Raw genomic sequence first — 21,188 nt, 5'->3', positions numbered from 1 at the left:
TTCACTGCAACCTCCACCTCCCAGGTTCAAGTGATTCTTCTGTCAAAGCCTCCCAAGTAGCTGGGACTACAGGCATGTGCCACTATGCCCAGCTTATTTATGTATTTTTAGTAGAGATGGGGTTTCACCATGTTGGCCAGGCTGGTCTCGAACTCCTGACCTCAGGTGATCCACCTGCCTCAGCCTTCCAAAATGTTGGGAAGATTACAGGCGTGAGCCACCGTGCCCAGCCTGATCTATATCCCTTACTCGTGCTTCAGAGAGAACGCTTCTACCCTTAGAACTGTGACTTTCAAACTTTTTGGACCATGATCTGCAGTACATTTACATTAGACTCAGAATATAGGTGTGTGTGTGTGTGTATGTGTGTGTCAGAAATAAAGGATTCTTGGAACAGTACTCACCTTTTTCTGTGTGCAGTGCATTTTAATATTTTCCATTCTATTTCATTTTTTAAAATGCTGGTTAAAACTCACTGAATTATTTCATAAAGATCACACTGCCCTAGAGGTATTCTGTACCAAAATTTCTCTGCTTTTACCTCCCCCACGATCAAAATTTCTGGTTCTTCATAGTTGATTAGAAGGAAGTTATCTGTTTGTTTGATTACAGTTATTCATACATTTAAATAGGAAAATAAGAATTACAGATTTGTCAAAAGGTCAAGCCCTGTCTTTGTCTGTTTCATGCTGCTATAACAGAATACCACAGACTAGGTAGTTTATAACAAACAGAAACTTAATTTGGCTCATGGTCCTAGAGGCTGGGAAGTCCAAGATTGAGGGACTGCATCTGGTGAGGGCCTTCTTGCTGAACCATAACATGGCAGAAGGAATCACCTGAACAGGAGAGAGCAAGAGATTGAACTCACAGTATTAAACCCCTTTAAAATCTGCATTAATTCATTCTTGAGAATGGAGTCCTGACCTAAACACCTCCCATTAGGCCCCACCTCTCAGCACTGTTGCATTGGGGATTAAGTTTCCAGCACTTGGTTTTTGGGGGAAATTTAAGTCATTGCAGGCCCTAGTTACTTTGAAAACAGGAAAGTTGGAATGGAGAATACTTTTGAGGGGCAGAGTAAAACGAGCAAAGAAGCATATTTTTGGATGTTGGGAAATGATGGAAGGAACAAAGAGAACAGGACCAGTAACCTGATACTTAGATTCTCAGTATAAAATTCCTCCTTATGTGAGGCTTATAACGTCTAGTTTCCCTTATGCCACATCATGGTCAATGTTTTGGTCATGCTCTGCTATCATCAGATTTTGCAAACTACCTTACAGTCTTTTTTTTCCACTCCACATCCCGAGGTTGATTGTAATGAGTAATTCAGAATCTGTGTGAGTAATCTGCCCCACACCTTGGATGCACAATTCTTTGGTTTCCTCCTCTTCAGTACCCATTTGTATACCCTCTCAACCCAAAACTATCACATAGGCTCAATTATCCCCTGAAAACTCCACCATCAGAGCTTGAAACTCCAGGATTCTACCCTGTAAGCTAGAGTCCTTAAATGTTTTTGTGCCAAAGATTCCTTTGGCAATCTGTTGAAGCCCATGAACTTCTCCTCAGAATCATGTTCTTAAATGCATAAAATAAAGTGTTTAGGATTAGAAATAAAATCAGTTATATTGAAATATAATCAAGATGTTACATTTATGATATAGTAATATGTGGTTTTTAATGATCACATTACATAAAAAGATTTGTCAGTGAATCTAATAACTTATTTGGAAGTAGGGATAAGATGAATGGTATTTCAAGATAACTGTGACAGTCGTATTGTGATATGGAGATATTGGTGATTTCAGTTGGTGACAAAGTCACAGGAACTACTAAGGCTACAATTTGTTGCTTACATTCATAATTGAAGGAAATGCTAGGTTTTAATTAGAGCTTAGTAAAGATAAACATGTAATTCTTATCACAAAGTTTGTATCCCCTGAGTTTTTCCCTTAGGTCTATGGACCCAGCGTAAGATCCCTTGCTCCAGGCACACCCTTTCATGCCCTTGCTGCTTCTGTACAGCTTTTTGGTCCTACCATTATTTCCAGTTGCTTTTCCCCATTTTCTTTGTCTTTCAGCTCCCTCTTGACTACATATATGCCTTTATCCAGTTTAGACCTTGTAGTCTATTATTTCAGCACTTTATTACCAAGCTTTTCAATTCCCTTGTCCCCATGTCTTTCAGCTGCATGCATGTGGCAGTTCCACTACCCATCCATTTGCTTGCCTATCCCTCCTGCCTTGCTTCAGGATCTTAGCATTCTTGTCCTAAATTATTATATCCTCTTGCCCCTACTGACTCTCAACTGAGACACTTTGTCTTCTAATTCCAGCCACTCTGCCATTTCCATGAGCCCTCTGCTCTTATAACCGCCATAGACAGTCTTTGCCCACCCCCTGACAAATATATCTTATTTCTTAACTTGACTCTAATTCTGCACATGCTGCCTTTTCTTTTCTTTTTTTGTCTAGAACAAATTTTTCTCCTTTGGACTGGGTCTACTCTATAACCCCCCTCTCAACACTTTATTTTCTTTATTGACTTTTATTGTCTCCTCTTCATATTGGCTAGAGTAGAGGTGGGGACTTTGTCTCACCTCTGTACCCACCATCTGATACAGTACCTGGCAAATGACAGGCACTTATTAAATGATTGTGGGATGGCTACTGGATTGCGTCATTGCTGGTTCAGTGGACAAAGGCTTCTGTTTTCGGGCCTAAATTTAGTGGCAATTCTGATGCAGTGGGTTGATTAAAATGATCCGAAACCATCTTTTCATTTTGAGAGGCAGGGATGTCATGTGACTCATATGATCCCTGTTATATATTTTTGGTTTTCTGTTCTTTGATCTAGAAGGGATCAAAGTGAAGAGAGTAAGTTCTAAGTATCTCTGTAATTTAAGGCAAGTTGTACATTACTGGCTTCTGGGTGTTACTAAGGAACAATTGTATGGAACCGTTCTGTCCTTTTGTTTTACTTTTCAGTATCAATAACATTAGCCATTTCACTGAATCATTAAAGGCAAAATGTGAAAGAGAAGGGGAGCCTTTCACTCTTCAGACTATTCAGAGGGCAAGGAGTAGGGTGATAGATATGCTAGCTAGCTCAGTGGTTTCTGCCAGTGTCAGACCATCCTGGAGATCACAGTTATTATAAGGGACATACAAATTTTCATTTGAATGATTAACTTTTCTCCAACATGTTTGCAGCTGTTTTCTCAGAGGCTTTTACATACTGTTTTGGTTAATTAAAATATAAATTAATTTGAAAGCACTGTTGAGTTCATAGTAGTTATTTCCTCTATCAGTGGATGAAGTCCCCATGATTTTGTTGTTGTTTTTAAAAAGGGTGCTTACATACAAAATGTTAGGAACCAAAATGATATATTTTATAATTAAAATTTTTTGGCTGAGTGCGATGACTCACACTTGTAATCCCAGCATTTTGGGAGGCTGAGGCAGGAGGATAGCTTGAGGTTAGGAGTTCAGGACCAGCCTGGGCAATATAGTGAGACAGTGTCTGTAAAAAACAATTGTTTAAATTAGCCAGGTGTGATGATGCTAGCCTATAGTCCCAGCTACTTGGGATGCTGGGGCTGAAGGATCACTTAAGCTTAAGAATTTGAGGCTGCAGTGAGCTATGTGACTGTACTCCAGGCTGGACAAGAGAGTGAGACCCTATCTCTTAAAAAAAAGAATTTAAATTGTGGTAAAATATACATAACATAAAAATTACCATTTAAACTATTTTTTAGTGTATGGTTCTATGACACTGAATATATTCACATTATTATGCAGTCATCACCACCATCCATCCCCAGAACTTTTTCATCTTTAAAATATGTTTTATATTCTTTAGATAGCCTTGGTTTCTGTGAAAAGGCCGATGTCATCCTGATGAAATTGATCAGTCTGTTATATTTTTTACATCATCATTTGAAGGTCAAATTTTGATCTACTTGGAATATTGATGTTTACCTTTATGCCATTCACAGATCCATCCATCCAGTAAATATTTAATTATCAAGCATTTGGTATGTGATATGATACAGAATGGAAAAAGACTGAGTTCCTGTCCTCCAGGAGCTAACAGGATGTAAAACAGATATTCACACAAAGAACTACATCAGTGCCACAGTGCCACTGTGCATAAACGCAGGATGAGGCTGGGCACGGTGGCTCACACGTGTAATCCCAGCACTTTGGGAAGCCAAGGTGGGTGGATCACCTGAGGTCAGGAGTTTGATCATGATTACAGTGACACATGGTATTCATGTACAGTGTACCATGTACAATCATGAATAAATTTACTCACACAGAATATTCCTTTCTTTTCCCCATTCCTCCTTCCAACTCCTACATTCTCCAGGAGCCATTATCTTATATCTCTCTATCCCCTACTAGCAAGACTAGCTCAGATTCACCTGTCATATGTTCTCTGATCATCCTGCATTTCTTTTTTTCCTTTTTTTTTTTTTAAGACAAAGTTCTGCTTTTGTTGCTCAGCCTGGAGTGCAATGGTGCGATCTTGGCTCACTGCAACCTCCACCTCCTGGGTTCAAGTGATTCTTCTGCCTCAGACTCCCAAGTAGCTGGGATTACAGGTGCCCACCACCACACCTGGCTAATTTTTTGTATTTTTAGTAGAGACAGGGTCTTGCCATGTTGCCCAGGCTACTCTTGAACTCCTGAGCTCAAGCGATCTGCCTGCCTCGGCCTCCCAAAGTGTTGGGATTATAGGTGTGAGCCACTGTATCCAGCCACATGGTAATTCTTTTTTTTTTTTCTGAGTTGGAGTCTTGCCCAGGCTGGAGTGCAATGGCACAATCTCACATTGCGAAGCCCTCCCAGGCTCTAGCAATTTTCCTGCCTCAGCCTCCCAAGTAGCTAGGATTACAGGTGCCTGCCGTCGCACCCCTTAATTTTTGTATTTTTAGTAGATGGGGTTTTACCATGTTGGCCAGGCTGGTCTTAAACTCCTGACCTCAGGTCATCTGCCTACCTTGGCCTCCCAAAGTGCTGGGATTATGTGTGAGCCACTGCACCTGGCCATGATAATTCTTATACAAGAGAAAAGATCTTTCAGATTAAAAGAAAGATTAAAAAAAAGTATTGCTGTCGATACTGTTAGCAGGCACTCTGGCAGACATAGTGTCAGACAGATACCCAGTTTAAATTTTAACTATTCAAATATTATCTTTATACTTTTTGTCATAACTATATTATCACATACTATTGTCATTTAGTCATATCTTATTTCCCTGAACTTTTATTTACTTAGTATTTTAAGTCATTGATTTTATTATTATTTTTTCATAAAGAGATAGAGTCTCACTTTGTTGCCCAAGCTGGTCTCCAACTCCCAGGCTCAAGTGATTCTCCTGCCTCGGCCTCCCAGAGTGTTGCGATTACAGGCGTAAGCCACTATGCCCAGCCAAGTCATTCATTTTAAACATAAATTTATTTAAAAGAAAATTTTATAATTATTGTAATGGTAAACTAGTTTGACTTACTACAAATAGAATATGGGTGTATAGTCCTTTATCTCGAACCCTACCATATATTTCAGAATTCAGATGTGTTTTAATTTTAAAAATGTGGCATAGTATATACATATATATATATATCATATACTACCTTACATTCCTATTGGTATCTGAGGTAGAATCCCCTTGATCAGATTCATTAATGTTTTGTCCGGTGAACTATCTGAATATTCAGATTAAGTGGGGGTAAAGTGGGATGAAGACTATAAATAGCCTGGGTCAGCACAGTCATGTTTTACTGCCAGATGAGTTTGGGTCAGGTCAGCTTTTGCCACCAAAAGAATTACATCTTTTGTTACAACATCACATCACTTGAAAAAGAAAGATTGTCTGGGCATGGTGGCACACACATGCAATCCCAGCACTTTGGAAGGCCAAGGCTGCTGGATTACTTGACCCCCTGAGCAACATGTTGAAATCCTGTCTCTAACAACAGCTACAACAAAATATAGGTGGAGAGGTGTACACACCTATAGTCCTGGCTACTTGGGGGCTGAGGATCGGGGGATCACTTGAGCCTGGGAGGTCAAAGCTCAGTGAGCTGTGATCATATCACTACACTGCAGCCTGGGCAACAGAGTGAGACCCTGTCTCAAAAAGAAAAAAAAAAAAGGTTACGGAAGTTTTTTGTTTTCAGTGCTTTTTTGATATCAGAATTGAGGATAAGGCAATTAGAGTGAGAAAAGTCAATGATTTTGAATTCTAGCTTGATATTCTTACTTGCTGAGGTCTCTTCTCTTTTGTACAAATGTGGCTAGTGTGAGATTAGTGAGAAATAGAGAGGTGTTAAGGACAGATTTACTCCAAACTGAGACTTTCCTTCGTAATTTAACGCTTATACCATTAGGTGTGTTGGACCTAATTGGTTTTTTGCATTTCTTTTTTGAGCATTTCTAACTATTAATAAAGATTGCTATTTTATGACCTTTATTCTTTCTTAGAGGTCTTTTAGAGAACTAAGAGAGCGGTTACTTATTTTAAAAATTCAACAAGGTTAGGCATGATGGCTCATACCTGTAATCCCAGCACTTAGAGAGGCTGAGGTGGGAGGATTGCCTGAAGCCAGGAATTCAAGACAGCTTGGGCAACAAAGCGAGATCCTGTCTCTACAAAAAAGTTAAAAAAAAAAAATTAGCTGGTGTGGTGTGTATCTATAGCCTTTGATAGTGAGGAGGTTGAGGTAGGAGATTGCTTGAGTTTGAGATTAAAGTAAGCTATAATTGTACTACTGCACTCCAGCCTGGTCAACAGAGCGAGACCCTGTCTCTAAAAAAAAAAAATCAACAGAATTTCTTCTCTTGCAATTATCTAAGTAGGTCTGTTGGGCCCTTTTAAAATCTAATATATATTATAGATTTAGTGAGTGTACATTTTCATTATCTTGAAACAACTTACTATCGATTATCCTAGGAAGTATTTTATCATTACTCATTAGTTATTCTTGCATTGTAAAAAAGATTAATATGAAAAAAGAAGAATGATAAAATCATGTAGTATTGCATGCTTTTTCGTGAAAAGCTATATAAAAATTCTAGACATGTATCTTTGAAGTCTTTTCTTTTTCTCTCTTTTTTCTTTTCTTTTTTTTTGAGAAGGAGTCTTGCTTTTTTGCCCAGGCTGGAGTACAATGGTGCGATCTTGGTTCACTGCAGCCTCTGCCTTCCAGGTTCAAGCGATTCTCCTGCTTCAGCCTTCTGAGTTACTGGGATTATAGGCATGTGCCCCCACACCCAGCTAATTTTTGTATTTTTAGTAGAGACAGGGTTTTACCATATTGGACAGGCTGGTCTTGAACTCCTGACCTCAAGCGATCTGCCTGCCTCAGCCTCCCAAAGTGCTGGGATTACAGGTGTGAGCCACCATGCCTGGCCTCTTCTTAAGTTTTCATTGAATACAACTGATAATTTATAATTTTTAAATTTTCTGCCCACAATGGTAAAGGGAAGAAAATTGCCAATATGTTAAAACAATTACTTAGACACACTGAGAGACAAATGCAGAGAGACAGATAGCAGCATTCTAGACCAGTTCTGTCCAATAAAAATAAAATGCAGTCATCTGTGTAATATTATGTTTTCTGATAGATACATTAACAAAATACAGGTGAAATTAATTTTATTAGTACAGTTTATTTAACCCAACATTTAAAGTAGAATCATTTTACCATGTAATCAAGATAAAATTACTAATGAGATCTTTTATATCAGTTTTTACATACCAATTCTTAGAAATCTGGTGTTTATTTTTCACTTGATAGCATATCTCAATTCGGACTCGTCAACATTTCAGGTGTTCAATAGCTACATGTGGCTAGTGGTTGCCATATTGGACAGCATAGCTCTAGACTTTAATGATGATGAAATTGATTATATAAGAGGAATTTCAGGACTGGGTGTAGTAGCTCATGCCTGTAATCCCAGCACTTTGGGAAGCCAGGTAGGCAGATCACCTGAGGTCAGGGGTTCAAGACCAGCCTGGTCAATATGGTGAAACCTCATCTCTACTGAAAATACAAAAAAATTAGCCGGGCATGGTGGTATATGCCTATAATCCTAGCTACTTGGGAGGCTGAGGTGGGAGGATCACTTGAACCAGGGAGGTGGAGGTTGCAGTGAGCTGAGATGGCACCACTGCACTCCAGCCAGGGTGACAGAGTGAGACTCCATTTCAAAAAACAGAGGAATTTTAGACTGTGAACCTTCAGTTGATATTCTAGACATAGTTTTCTCAAACTCAAAGATTACAGAAAAATATATTTTTAAGGGGAGAAAAGAAATATATGTGGTATGCTCATCTAGTAAGTCATTCAACAGGAAAGACTATCCCACAGTATTTTATAATAAGAATTTAAATCATCTCATTTTGCTAAGAGTCAATATGACCTGTGTTCCTTCATTTTCTGTTGTATTTGTGTACCAGTATTTATACAATTTGTAAGGGGGTTATAAAGATAAGAAAGCAATAGGTGGTGTCAAAGAAAAAAAGCCATTGGAATTGATCATCTGAATTTGTATAAACCTAAGAATGAAAATTTTTTCAGCCAGGTGTGGTGGCTCATGCCTATAATCCTAGCGCTTTGGGAGGCTGAGGCAAGCAGATCACTTGAGGTCAGGATTTTAAAACCAGCCTGGTTTTAAAAATACAAAAATTACTACTAAAAATCCAAAAAAAATTAGCCAGGCGTGGTGGCAGGTACCTGTAATCCCAGCTACTTTGGAGGCTGAGGCCGGACAATCGCTTGAACCTTGGAGACAGAGGTTGCAGTGAGCGGAGATCGCACTACTGCACACCAGCCTAGGCGACAGAGTGATATTGTGTCTCAAAAATAAAGAGAGGAAAAAGAAAATGTTTGTAATTACGGTGCAAAGAAAATGGCTGTACTTTCTTGAGCAAAATTATGAGTTGTCGAAAGTTTTTTAAGCTACTGCATTTTGATAGTGCAAATGCAAGAAAAAGAACCAGAGTACTGATGAGCTAGAACCTATTAGAGATATAGCTCATATTTGGAATTAGTATTTACAAGATGAATGTATTGCAGGTTTATACATGATAGCTGATGAACAACTAGTTGCATTCAAATGACATTGCTCATTTCAGGTGTGTATACCTTCAAAACCTAGAAAATATGAAATAAAAATTTGGGTTTGCCGTGTTTATGTTCTTATTTTCATTTTCATTTAATTTAATATATTTTAGGGACAAGGTGTTGCTCTGTTGCCCAGGCTGGAGTACAGTGGCATGATCATGGTTCACTGTAACCTTAAATTTTGGGGATCAAGTGATCCTCCCACTCACCTCAGTCTCCCGAGTAGTTGGGACTGCAGGTGTTGCACCACATCCAGCTAACTAAAAAAAAAATTTTTTTAATTATTTTATTTATTTATTTATTTTTAAAGACAGGGTTTCACCATGTTGGTCAGGCTGGTCTTGAACTCCCGACCTCAGATGATCCGCCCGCCTTGGCCTCCAAAGTGCTTGGATTACAGGCGTGAGCCACCACGCCCAGCCAATTTTTAAATTTTTTGTAGTGACAGTCTTTCTGTGTTGCTCAAGCTAGTCTAGAACTCCTGGCTTCAAGCAATCCTCCCGTCCCAGCCTCCCAAAGTGCTGGGATTATAGGCGTAAGCCATCGTGCCTGGCCTTCTTATTTAACGTTTTTTTTTTTTTTTAAATATATAATTGTGTTTTAGGTTTTGGGGTACATATGAAGAACATGCAGGATTGTTGCATAGGTACATACATGGCAATGTGGTTTGCTGCCTTCCTCCCCATCACCTATATCTGACATTTCTCCCCATGTTATCCCTCCCCAACTCCCCACCCCTTGCTGTCCCTCCCCTAGTTCCCCCCGCAACAGACCCCAGTGTGTGATGCTCCTCTCCCTGTGTCCATGTGTTCTCATTGTTCAACACCTGCCTATGAGTGAGAACATGCGGTGTTTGATTTTCTGTTCTTGTGTCAGTTTGCTGAGAATGATGGTTTCCAGGTTCATCCATGTCCCTACAAAGGACACGAACTCATCTTTTTTTATGGCTGCGTAGTATTCCATGGTGTATATGTGCCACATTTTCCCTGTCCAGTCTATCATCGATGGGCATTTGGGTTGGTTCCAAGTCTTTGCTATTGTAAACAGTGTTGCAATGAACATTCGTGTGCATGTGTCCTTATAATAGAACGATTTATAATCCTTTGGATATGTACCCGGTAATGGATTGCTGGGTCAAATGGAATTTCTATTTCTAGGTCCTTGAGGAATCGCCACACTGTCTTCCACAATGGTTGAACTAATTTACACTCCCACCAACAGTGTAAAAGTTGAACTAACTCATCCCTCTATTTCTCTACATCCTCTCCAGCATCTGTTGTCTCCAGATTTTTTAATGATCACCATTCTAACTGGCATGAGATGGTATCTTGATGTAGTTTTGATTTGCATTTCTCCACATCCTCTCCAGCATCTGTTGTCTCCAGATTTTTTAATGATCACCATTCTAACTGGTGTGAGATGGTATCTTGATGTAGTTTTGATTTGCATTTCTCTAATGACCAGTGACGATGAGCATTTTTTCATATGCTTGTTGGCCTCCTATATGTCTTCTTTTGTAAAGTGTCTGTTTATATCCTTTGCCCACTTTTGAATGGGTTTGTTTTTTTCTTATAAATCTGTTTTAGTTCTTTGTAGATTCTGGGTATTAGCCCTTTGTCAGATGGGTAGATTGCAGAAAAATTTTTTCCCATTCTGTTGGTTGCTGAGATTCACTTTAATGACTGTTTCTTTTGCTGTGCAGAAGCTCTGAAGTTTAATTAGGTCCCATTGGTCTATTTTGGCCTTTGTTGCCAGTGCTTTTGGTGTTTCAGTCATGAAGTCCTTGCCTATGCTAAAGTTTTATGAAGTTATTTTGCATTACCTTATCATCTGTAAATTATTTGTAAAATGATTTCAGACTACAAAAAATATAAAGTATTCATAGGCGATAATGAGGATGATTATTTTTCCTGGTATACTGAGGGTTAATCAGGACATTTGTGAGAAAATTGAAAAGAATGTAATTTTCCATTATCATGGAACAAGATTTGATGCTTTTGTTCAATCTGCCACAATAACTTTGAGTTCAATCATATATTTTTTTCAACTATCACTTTTAAAAGTGTTTCCCAAGACTGAGACATACTTGAAATTGTTTTAGGTAGTTGAAATTCAATGAAGTACTTAAATAACACTAAATTCAGTGAAATTAAGTGAAAAATAGCACTGAAGTTATCGTGGCAGACTGAACACATGCATCAAATTTTATTCCTTCCCCAAAACTACTAAACTATAGAAGAGGTATTTTATACATATATAAATCCATAAACAGGAGAGGACATAATAGCAACAAAACTTTCAAAGCTGGAAAGCAGATGGTTGAGACAGCTAACTTAGCAGATTCCAGAGGCAGATTTCAAATTGGTGATGGGAGAAGCACCAAGTAACTCTAGAACCAAGGGTGAAGGGACAGGTACCCAAAATAAAGAGGCTTGGGTGAGAGCTCCTTGAAAATTAGTTAGATCACTAGATCCTATGCTGTGGGGTAATTGCTTCTACTCCACTGTAGTCTGAGGTTTATTTATCCTTTAAGAGACAGTAGAACACCCAGACTGGGAGAGTTGTGGGTGCTGTACTAAAGGAGAGGGACGAGTTAGTTCAAAAGCCCTGTTCTCCATTTGGCTTCGGAACACTGGGGCCAGGCCCTATAGTCAAGATACTAGGAGACTTTTCTTGAGCACTCTGGCCAGTCCAAGAAGAAAGACCTAAAGTGACTGAGTTGAAGGTTCGCCCCTAAAAGTCCCTGCAGATGATCCAGTGTGAAGCCCCTTGTGTGTAATCCCCAGTCATGCACTCAGAATTGGTGCTCAGCTCTTTAGCAGGTCCCACTTGCATTTGTGAGCGAGGATCTTTAGATTTCTGAGGGAAGTCTCTCATAAAAGAAGCAAAGGGAGAAAGTCAGCTTGGAAGAAACTAAAAAACAAAAAAGCTATCGTCAGAATCCTCAGAAATAAGAAAGGATATTGCATCTTAGAAACAAAAATAGAACGCTAAAATTAAAAAGAACAGATGATGTAAAAGAGCTCTTGAAACTAAGAATATGATGGCAAAAATAATTTTAATAACTTTTCAGTTCTTTTTGTTACGTTCATAACTATAAATAATATGCTTCTACCGTTATATCTTTTCACTTTATTTTTCCATGGGGACCTCATGATGTAACAGTATCATCTGTCATTGCTCATAAATGCCTTATCTGATTTGAAAAAGAAGATAAACTATTTAGTGAATAACTATTTGTGTAAAGTATAAAGTTGTTTTTTTTTTTTTTCTGAGATCTTTTAATAAAGGTCCTCTTGCCTGTCACACATCATAAGCAGAGTAGGACATTGGTGTTTCGCTTTAGGCTTTGCATTTTCAAGGCTATTGAATGATAGCTTTGTTTTCGAGGACAAGTCTGGATTTTGGGGGTGGGGGGCCTGGTAACTGCCAAAGTAGCTGAGCCTCCCTATTGCATTGTTTTTGAAACTATTTTGACTGTGATCTACAATAAGAAATATGTTACAGCATGTCTATGGATATGTGTATATCTCTCTGTATATATTGATATGTATCTATCTCAAATCTTAATTCTTTGGACTACATTAGCTTTCTTTTTTTTTTTATTTTTTATTTTTATTTTTTGAGACAGGGTCTCTGTTGCCCAGACTGGAATACAGTGGAACTCCTGGGCTCAAGCAGTCCTCCCGCCTCATCCTCGCAAAGTGTTGTTATTACGCATGTGAGCCACAGCACCTGGCCTAGGTTGGCTTTTATAACCTAAACTGATGTGTTTTCTTTCTTGGTGTAGGCAGTCGACAAGTACTTTAAGCTTCCTCATGCTTCCAGTAAACCACCCCGGATTTCAGGAAGCCTTGTGGACACTTCATATAAAACATTAAGATTTGCATTCAGAGCATCACTAAAAACTGCTATCTATAGAATAACTACTACATTTGGTGAACATCTGAAGTAAGTTTACCTGTTTTGATCCATGATAATACCCATTCTGGGGAGCTTTCCTTAGAAACAGGTATGGGAATGATAAGGCTTATGTGTTGAAAGTGTTCTTTTGGGACCTTGATTCCTACTGTGAACTTATAGCTCAGAGGTGGACTTAATATTTATATTTTAAAATTTGGCCCATCATAAAGCTTTGGGGATTTCTTCCAAATGGACAAAAGAGGACAGAAAGTTACAAATGCAGCAAATTTAATTATATATATATATATTTTTTTTAAATTACCAAAAGATGCTTAAGGGAGAAAAAAGGGCAAAAAACCTGAGTACCTTTCCAGAAAAGCATATTAAAACTAATTCTATTGTTATATCTTGGTCAGCAAACTTAAGACTTGGGGTAAGCGAAGTATTCCAGAAATGAATCCCTGGTGCTTTGTGATTCATACTGGAAAAACACTGACAGATCACAACACCTTCAGAAACAGAACCAGAGAGAAAACCACAAATGCCAAGCTTGTTATATTTAGTTTTATTGATGTTTACTGCTTTCCTCTTGTGAAATGATCTAGCTAGGCAGGATGAGGGATACTAGCTTAGTAACTAAACTATATTTATTTTTATCGTAATTATAAATGAACTTTAGAAGACAAGAGATTGCTCTGCTGTTTTTGTGTGCAATCAATGAATAGTTTAAGACTTCTAATTTAAATTAAAGTTAAATAAAGTTGAAAATTCAATTTGCCAGTTACCCTAGCCACATTTGAAGTACTCCATAACTACCTGTGTTTAGTAACTACTGTATTAGACAACTTAAGTATAAAACCTTTCCTTCATTCTAGAAAGTTTTATCAGACAGTGCTATTCTAGACAATACAGTTAGAACTTTGTGTATTTTTCATTTACTCTTTTCAAAGACCCTGTGAAATGTAGAAATTGTCATAATTGTACAGGTATGAAAACAGAGGCACAGAGATGTTAAAACTTCCCTAATAGCACAGTCTAGTGCCTGTTAAACATGAACCTGAAATTAGATCTTTCTTGCTCTTAAAAATCTTTTGTCTTTCTTTCTGCAACACTAGACGGCCTCCAAGATACAAATTAATATGTAGGACACAATCAGAAAATACTGATGAATTTAGAGAATGAAATAGATATGAAGTATATTAATGATAGAACAAAAGCAAGGAGACGGGCATACCTGTAGACCTTGCCTGACTGTGGTCATGGCCAGGCAGAGGGGACATTGTATGCAAGAATAATTTGAAATTCCTGCCAGCTTTAGCCAGTAATCAGTGGCTGGATAAATTGCAGGACTCTTAACATTCCCCTGGGGGAAAAAGGCAAGAAGAAAAGGGGAGCATAGGACTTTATTAGACAAGAAAGTGATATAGGCTGGGCACAGTGGCTCGTGCCTGTCATTCCAGCACTTTGAGAGGCTGAGGCAGGCGGATCACCTGAGGTCAGGAGTTTGAAACCAGCCTGGCCAACATGACAAAACCCCGTCTCTACTAAAAGTACAAAAAATAGCTGGGCGTGGTAGTGCGCACCTGTAATCCCAGCTGCTTGAGAGGCTGAGGCATGAGGATCGCTTGCACCCAGGAGGCATAGGCTGCAGTGAGCCGAGATCGTGCCATGGCACTCCAGCCTAGGTGACAGAGCAAGACTGTCTCAAAAAAAAAAAAAGAGAGAGAGAGATACTGATGACTGGTTAAAAACTATGAAAATGGGCCAGGCACGGTGGCTCATACCTATAATCCCAGCACTTTGTGAGGCAAAGGCAGGTGGATCACCTTAGGTGAGGAGTTCGAGACCAGCCTGACCAACATGATGAAGCCCCATCTCTACTAAAAATACAAGAATTAGCCAGGCGTGGTGCGGGCAACTATAATCCCAGCTACTCCAGAGGCTGATGCAGGAGAATCACTTGAACCTGGGAAGTGGAGGTTGCAGTGAGCCAAGATCACGGCACTGCATTCCAGCCTGGGCAACAGAGCAAGAACCTGCCTCAAAAATTAATTAAATTGTGAAAATGAAATTCCTCCTTAGTGTCTTTTCTCTGAGAAGAGCCGTATTTTATATATGCACCAAAGTTTATAAAGTCAGTAGAGGCTATTTTGTACAAGTAGGACAGAATGGTATAGTGGAAAGAGTGTTAGATCTGGAGTTAAAATATCTGGATTTCTGTCTGCTTACATCATTGACTATCTGTGATTGTGAGCAGGTTACCTGCCTCAGCCTCCCAAAATGTTGGGATTACAGGTGTGAGCCACCATGCCTGGCCCATATCATAATTTATTTGAGGAGTAGAGATTGCTACTGGAGTCAGGAGTACTAACCGTAAACTGTAAGGGATACTTCACTACCTGTTAGCAGAGAGAAGCATCATGGGAAAGCCACAGATTTGGTGTTGGAGAGAGTTCCAGAGCTGTTAAGTAGAGAAGACAGCCTCACTAGCACCTAGAGGCATCTTTGCACAGTAGTATACTTGAAGTGGTTCAATTATAGGTACACGGTTTAAGAAACCAAAGATGTCCATAAGACATTTTAAGATGTTTCATAATAAAATTATTACAATAATACTGTTTTGACACTTTAAAAAGTGGTGACCTATTCAAGAACTAGAAAACTGGAATCTTTCATTATATTCAATTTTTGCCCAAAAGCTTAAGAGGAAGTATTATACTAGTTTCAGTATATATTTGTCCTAATTTTGTCAAGGTAATATGTTTTTGTGATGGTGAGGGTGGAGAGAGAACTCAGTGTTCCCATCCAAAACATAATGTATGTTCAAAGGGAGAAATAAATCTAAACCACCAAGCTGTTACCTTTGAAAATGATTAATGGAGTCTATTGTGTTTTAACCAAACATTTTAGTTTAAAGGATTTTATATTAAAGGCAATTCCGATACTCCACAACTCAAAGATAATGTTGGAATCTGGTTTAAATAAAATAATAAAATCCAGAGTATCCACTGCAAGGCCTGGAACTCTGCACAGCAGGTTCCATAGCAGAGCAGGTTAAAGTTAATGCCTTCACTTGTCAGTCTTAATTTGCTTTGGTCTTTTAGAAGGTAGAAACATGCCATTACTGAATGCAAGCCCTCCTCTTCATTAGATTAAAAAGAGTTTCATCCAGCTTTTTCAGAAATACTAAATAAGTGAAGATTTCTATTCGTTTTTAATTGTTTTGAAAAATATTGACTCTGTGCTCTGTGGTTCACTTAATATGCTTAATGTAAAATAAAGCTTATGCTTTGAATTTATGTTTCATTTAGTGCTGTGCAAGCATCTGCAGAACATCAGAAAAGACTTCAACAGTTCTTGGAGTTCAAAGAATAGTTAAGTAATATAAACTGTGTTCATTACACTGCTGATACAACTACAGATGGGACAGTAAATGTTCAGCATTCTTGGATCAGAAGAAAATGGACTAATTAGATGCTTCCTTTGTCGTGGTGGTTGCTTTGAAAACTATACTTTAATGGGAGAAATCATGGGAAGACATTCTCAACAGAATAGCAAACTGCTTTTTCTGTACCGATTGCTTTTTGTGTGTGTGGTATAATAAAATCTTTATTCAATTTTACAGAAGCATTGATGGCAGTGGAAATGTCTAGCTCATATAACTTAATAATGATAACCAAAAAACTTTTAGAATTTACTTTTGAAAAGTGGGGAGCCAGTTCTGAAATGAGAGTACATTGACTTCATAGTCTTCTTAATTAAGAGTTTAGCTCTTTGTGAACTCGAAATACATAAACTTTTTAAGTGTAGTTTTGTTTGCTGAACGATAAAAATGGTAACAGTGCAGCAAAATTCACAGAAAAAATATTGTCTAAAGGACATATTTTGTTAATCTGTTAGGTTGTGTTTTTGTTTCCAGGGACAAATTAAATTTGTATGATTGTCCAAAAAAGGGTCTCAGTTTACAGATGCTAACTCTATAAAAGAATGTGGAAAAACTCAGTTCTTAAGTTACAAGATTAAAAATTTACATTTGGTCTTTAAGAAACAATTGACTGACATCTATGAATTTATTTTGTATCATGCTAGTAAACACAAAGTATTAATATATGGATATTTTCCCAGCTAGTTTTGCTTTCTTTTTCTGGAGCAAAACATTAAGTGATTGCAGAGTTTTTCAAGTGAGAGAGAAAGATTTGCAAAAAAAAACCCAGCGAATGTTCCCTTTTATCCCCACCGTTCACCTTCATTAGATCAGATTTAGTGAAGGTCGTCTGGTCTCTCAAAGGGAGCAGCCTCGGTAGTGTTAAATGGCTAATTAAAATATATTAGGAAGATCTTTATAGCCAGAAATGACTTAGTCATCAAATAGCAGTGAAACCAAAACGTCAGAGGGATTACTGTACTTGGAAGTACGTTGTATGTCCCAAATGTGAATGAAGTGATGTTATAATTTATTAATCAGCTTCTTTGGAGATTAAAGATTGGAAATCCTAGGTGTACATACTCATTGGACTGGCTTTGGACTGAAATGCTCCTTTGTAAATTTTTTCCTATTATCTTTTCCTTCTAGTGTCCCAAAATATTTTCAGTCAGCACAGTATTGTAAATGAGTCTTTAATGTGGTATCATATATGTCTACATTTGTCTGATTCATTGATGTATTATATTTTTAAAATTGAATATTTTAGCTCCAGGCCCTGTTGCCCCTTCAACTAGTACATGCCAAATTATAAACAGGTACTACTGGCCTTGAGCGTATCTTTGTGGGACAGTTCCCTGATTGTCGAGTGTTTAGATATGTAGGCATTGCCATTTGGTTTTTGTTGTTGTTGTTATTGTTGTTTGTTTGTTTTTCCTTTGTGTCTGAAGCTGAATTGATTTCTTTTTTTGAATGTGAAAGTTGAATATCAAATGTGGTCATTTCTTACTGATGGCCAAGACAGAAAATTGTGACTAGGTTGTTGTCTTCCATGTATTAACGCTATTAAGCTTTTTATATTCCATTCTCTGAGCTGCCCTTCGCTGAGGCATTTTGGGAGACAAGCACTCTGAATCTTCTGCTTCCATTAAAGAAGAACTGTGGTATTCAACCCATTGGACTCCTGAGAATAAAGATAAGATGATTCCTTTGAACTTTGACTTACTTGTGTAAAATGTCCAGCTAGGTTTAGGTTTTTGCCATTTCCTATATACTTTGGGTAAAGCTACAATGTGAATGTTTCTGAGAATGTTCATTCCTGTTTTCTCTCAAGATAATGTGCTGTGTACTAAATACAGGCCACATAATATCTGCCTGTTGGAGATCTGGAAACTGCCTCCTTAGATCTGTATTGTATTTAGTAGGTAAGGGGGTCAGTTTCTTTTCCCCATTGTGTGTTGATAATTTCCACACCATCTGTTGGAACTAGGGTGTTATCAAGGCAAGCTCCTTCTCCTATGTACTACGAGAAGGGTCTTAGGGAGGCCAAGAAGAGAGAAGCATTTCCTTTGATGAAGTGACATCATGCCTATGAGCCCACTGATGCTGTAACATTGACTGAAAGTTAGAGAGTGTTCTTTAAAAGCCTTTTTCGGCTGTTAGTATAAAAACATGATGGTATCAGCTCTTAGCATATTTGCTTGACCCTTATGGAAGGTATACATTCACAGAACTTCTTTCACAGAGAATGGGAAATTGTCCTAGAAATAAACCTTGTACAGTTGAGTGGACATGGATAAGCAACAATTTGTTACTTTGCAGGATTTGTTCCTTGGTAATTCTTTGGTATATCGTCCTGTAGATATTCATGATAGTCTGTTTATATCCTCTTGTATATCGTGGATACTGGATTGGGTAGAAAAATAAATTGGCAATTTTAAAAAATGGAACAATTAATTGAAATATGTGTGTCTGTAAGGTCAGTTATTTAATTTCTGGGCAGGAGTGGTGGTGTTTTCTTAAACATTTCAATTTAGTCTCAGAGTTGTTGCTTATAAAACCTGAAAGAGTTTAACTTCCTGAGAACTCAGTGTTTGCTCTTAACCTAGACTGATTTGGTGGGTTTTGTGGTAACTGTAAGGATCCTGAATTCTGAAAGTCTCATTCTTTGTTGTCTTGGCTGATGAAACTAAACAAAGTTTGCAGGTGCTGAAAGCCATCTCTTAACAGAAGTTTTTTTTCTTGCCAAAATATTGCTTCCAAACAGATCGTATTCCCTCAGGCTAACAGTTATGTCTGTCAACTTGACTTAAATTAGTCTGAACTTCACCTCTAGGTAGTTAAGGTACTAAGGCCTTCAAACTCCCTCTAGCTCTCCCAACCCATAGCTATCTTTCTTTACTACCAAATAGCTTAAAACAAAGATGGCTTTCATTCATCAGTTAACAATCCAGCTATTCTTAGCAAGCTGCTGACCATTTTTAAATAAGCAAAATCTTGATTGTTTTGAGGGGCAAGAAAGGGGTTGGATAAGCACATACCGCTAGTTCTGCCATGCTCCTAAGCAGCCTTGGCAGTTGCTGTTGTGATGGGCAAGTTGATGTGGAACTAGCTGATCATTCAGGAACATTCACTAGTGACTCCTTAGGGCACAACAATTAGAAATAAACTGAACAATACAGTCCCTCCTCTCAAGGAGTTTATAATCTAATGGGGTGGCATTTGAAACTTGCCGTGTGTCAGAATCACCAGGAGTACTTAGTAGCTGTGTAGAATCTGGGCTCCAGGTCAGTGCAGATTTTGTTTCAAAATGTCTGAGCTGGTTCCCTAGAGATGTAGCTTTAAATAAAAGTCTAAGCAGAATCACATTGTGAGAAGGGTTTATATTGGATCAGATTTTAGCATGTACCAGAATCTCTTGGGGAACTTATTAAAACAGATTTACTGGCCCCACCTCCAGAGTTTCTTTTCCTTCCTTCCATCCTTCCACTGGGTCTCGTTCTCTGATGCCCAGGGTGGAGTGCAGTGGTGTGATCCTGGCCCACTAAAGCCTTGACCTCTCAGGCTCAAGCCGTCCTCCCCCTTCAGCCTCCCAAATAGCTAGGATCATAGTGCACACCACCAGGTGATGCTGATGCTGCTGTGCTGCTAGTTGGGAGACCATACTTTGAGAACCACTGTTCTAGTGGATTGCTAGTGTGTTCTCTCAAATGAATGTCTGAAGCAATATGAACTATCGTTCGCTATAGAGTTCTTCCATCTGATTCAGTTATTGAAAAGTTTGAAGAGTACAGTAAATCTCTAGGTAATGCAGGAATGCTGAGCAATATTCAGGGGTTCAGATACTTACCTTGAAATTGCAGCAGGTAACATGACAAGAGTTGCCTTTTCACATCATTATGTGCTGGTGCTTGTTCCCTTTACGTGAACATCTTTTTGGCAACCTTCCCATTCTTTAGAATGAGCTTAACCATCATTAAACATATGTCCTTAGGTGTCCTGGTGCTGGCCCACTTTGTCACCCACCATATTTTGCACAGCTGTGCAGCTGGACTGCCCTCAGTACTCATGTTCTCCCTCCTCACACGTATTTTACCAGATTTTGAGTGTGCCTTATAAGTGACCCTGGTAGTAAAGTGGTTCTGGAAGCCCCATGGAATGCCTGGCAGAGAAACACAGGAAGGTGACCTCTGAATCAGACTTTTACCTTGATAGTCGTTTGAAGATACGTTGACTGTTGGTTGATTTATCCTTTTACCTCTCAAGCCATTAGTAAAGTGGTGTGTAATCTTGAAAAAAATATTAAACGCTAGTTTCTTCCTATCTGTATTATGATGTGGTTGCAAGGACACAACCTCTACCTCAAATTAGGTTAAGCATAGAAAGGAGAGTTGATTTTGAGGGCACAGGAAAGTTTAGGTGAGCACAAATGTAGATTCCAGACCCCAGGAAGAACCTGAAGAGTTCCCAGGGTGTCCTGCATATATGTTTTATTCTCCCTTCTTGCTTTCTGCCACTCCCTCCAGCTGTCCTCCAGCCCCCGAGTTTACAGTGTAATAGAGACTAACCAGCTGGTTCTGAGTACCAACCAAATTCCTGATTAAAAGAAATTAGCCCAAATGGGTCAAGTATCCAAGGGTCTAAATCGGCACAAGGGACAAGGCCATGCCGTGCCAACATAGCTTCTGCCAGCCTACCTTTGTTGATCAGGATGAGATGGAGA

The 21,188-nt window shown here is 38.6% G+C and overlaps 1 protein-coding gene and 1 non-coding gene across 3 annotated transcripts in view; both read left to right on the top strand.

The window, feature by feature from the left end:
* NDC1 (NDC1 transmembrane nucleoporin) overlaps positions 1-18,180 on the top strand; it is a 66,067-nt gene extending 47,887 nt beyond the window's left edge. For both annotated transcript variants that reach the window (XM_012442776.3, XM_012442775.3), the window contains exons 17-18: positions 12,932-13,092; positions 16,356-18,180. In XM_012442776.3, coding sequence (XP_012298199.2) covers positions 12,932-13,092; positions 16,356-16,419 — 225 coding nt within the window. In that variant the 3' untranslated portion in view covers positions 16,420-18,180. The remainder of the gene's footprint in view (positions 1-12,931; positions 13,093-16,355) is intronic.
* Positions 14,271-14,405, top strand: LOC135273515 (small nucleolar RNA SNORA58). Its single transcript, XR_010341305.1, has one exon. It is a non-coding gene; the product is annotated as a small nucleolar RNA SNORA58 (small nucleolar RNA).
* Positions 18,181-21,188: the final 3,008 nt, after the last annotated feature.

This window comes from Aotus nancymaae, unplaced genomic scaffold, assembly GCF_030222135.1.
Source record: "Aotus nancymaae isolate 86718 unplaced genomic scaffold, 86718_ANA_hifiasm-v0.15.2.pri h1tg000007l, whole genome shotgun sequence".
In the NCBI taxonomy this organism is placed as follows: Eukaryota; Metazoa; Chordata; class Mammalia; order Primates; family Aotidae; genus Aotus; species Aotus nancymaae.
This window is presented reverse-complemented; position numbering and strand designations above follow the sequence as displayed.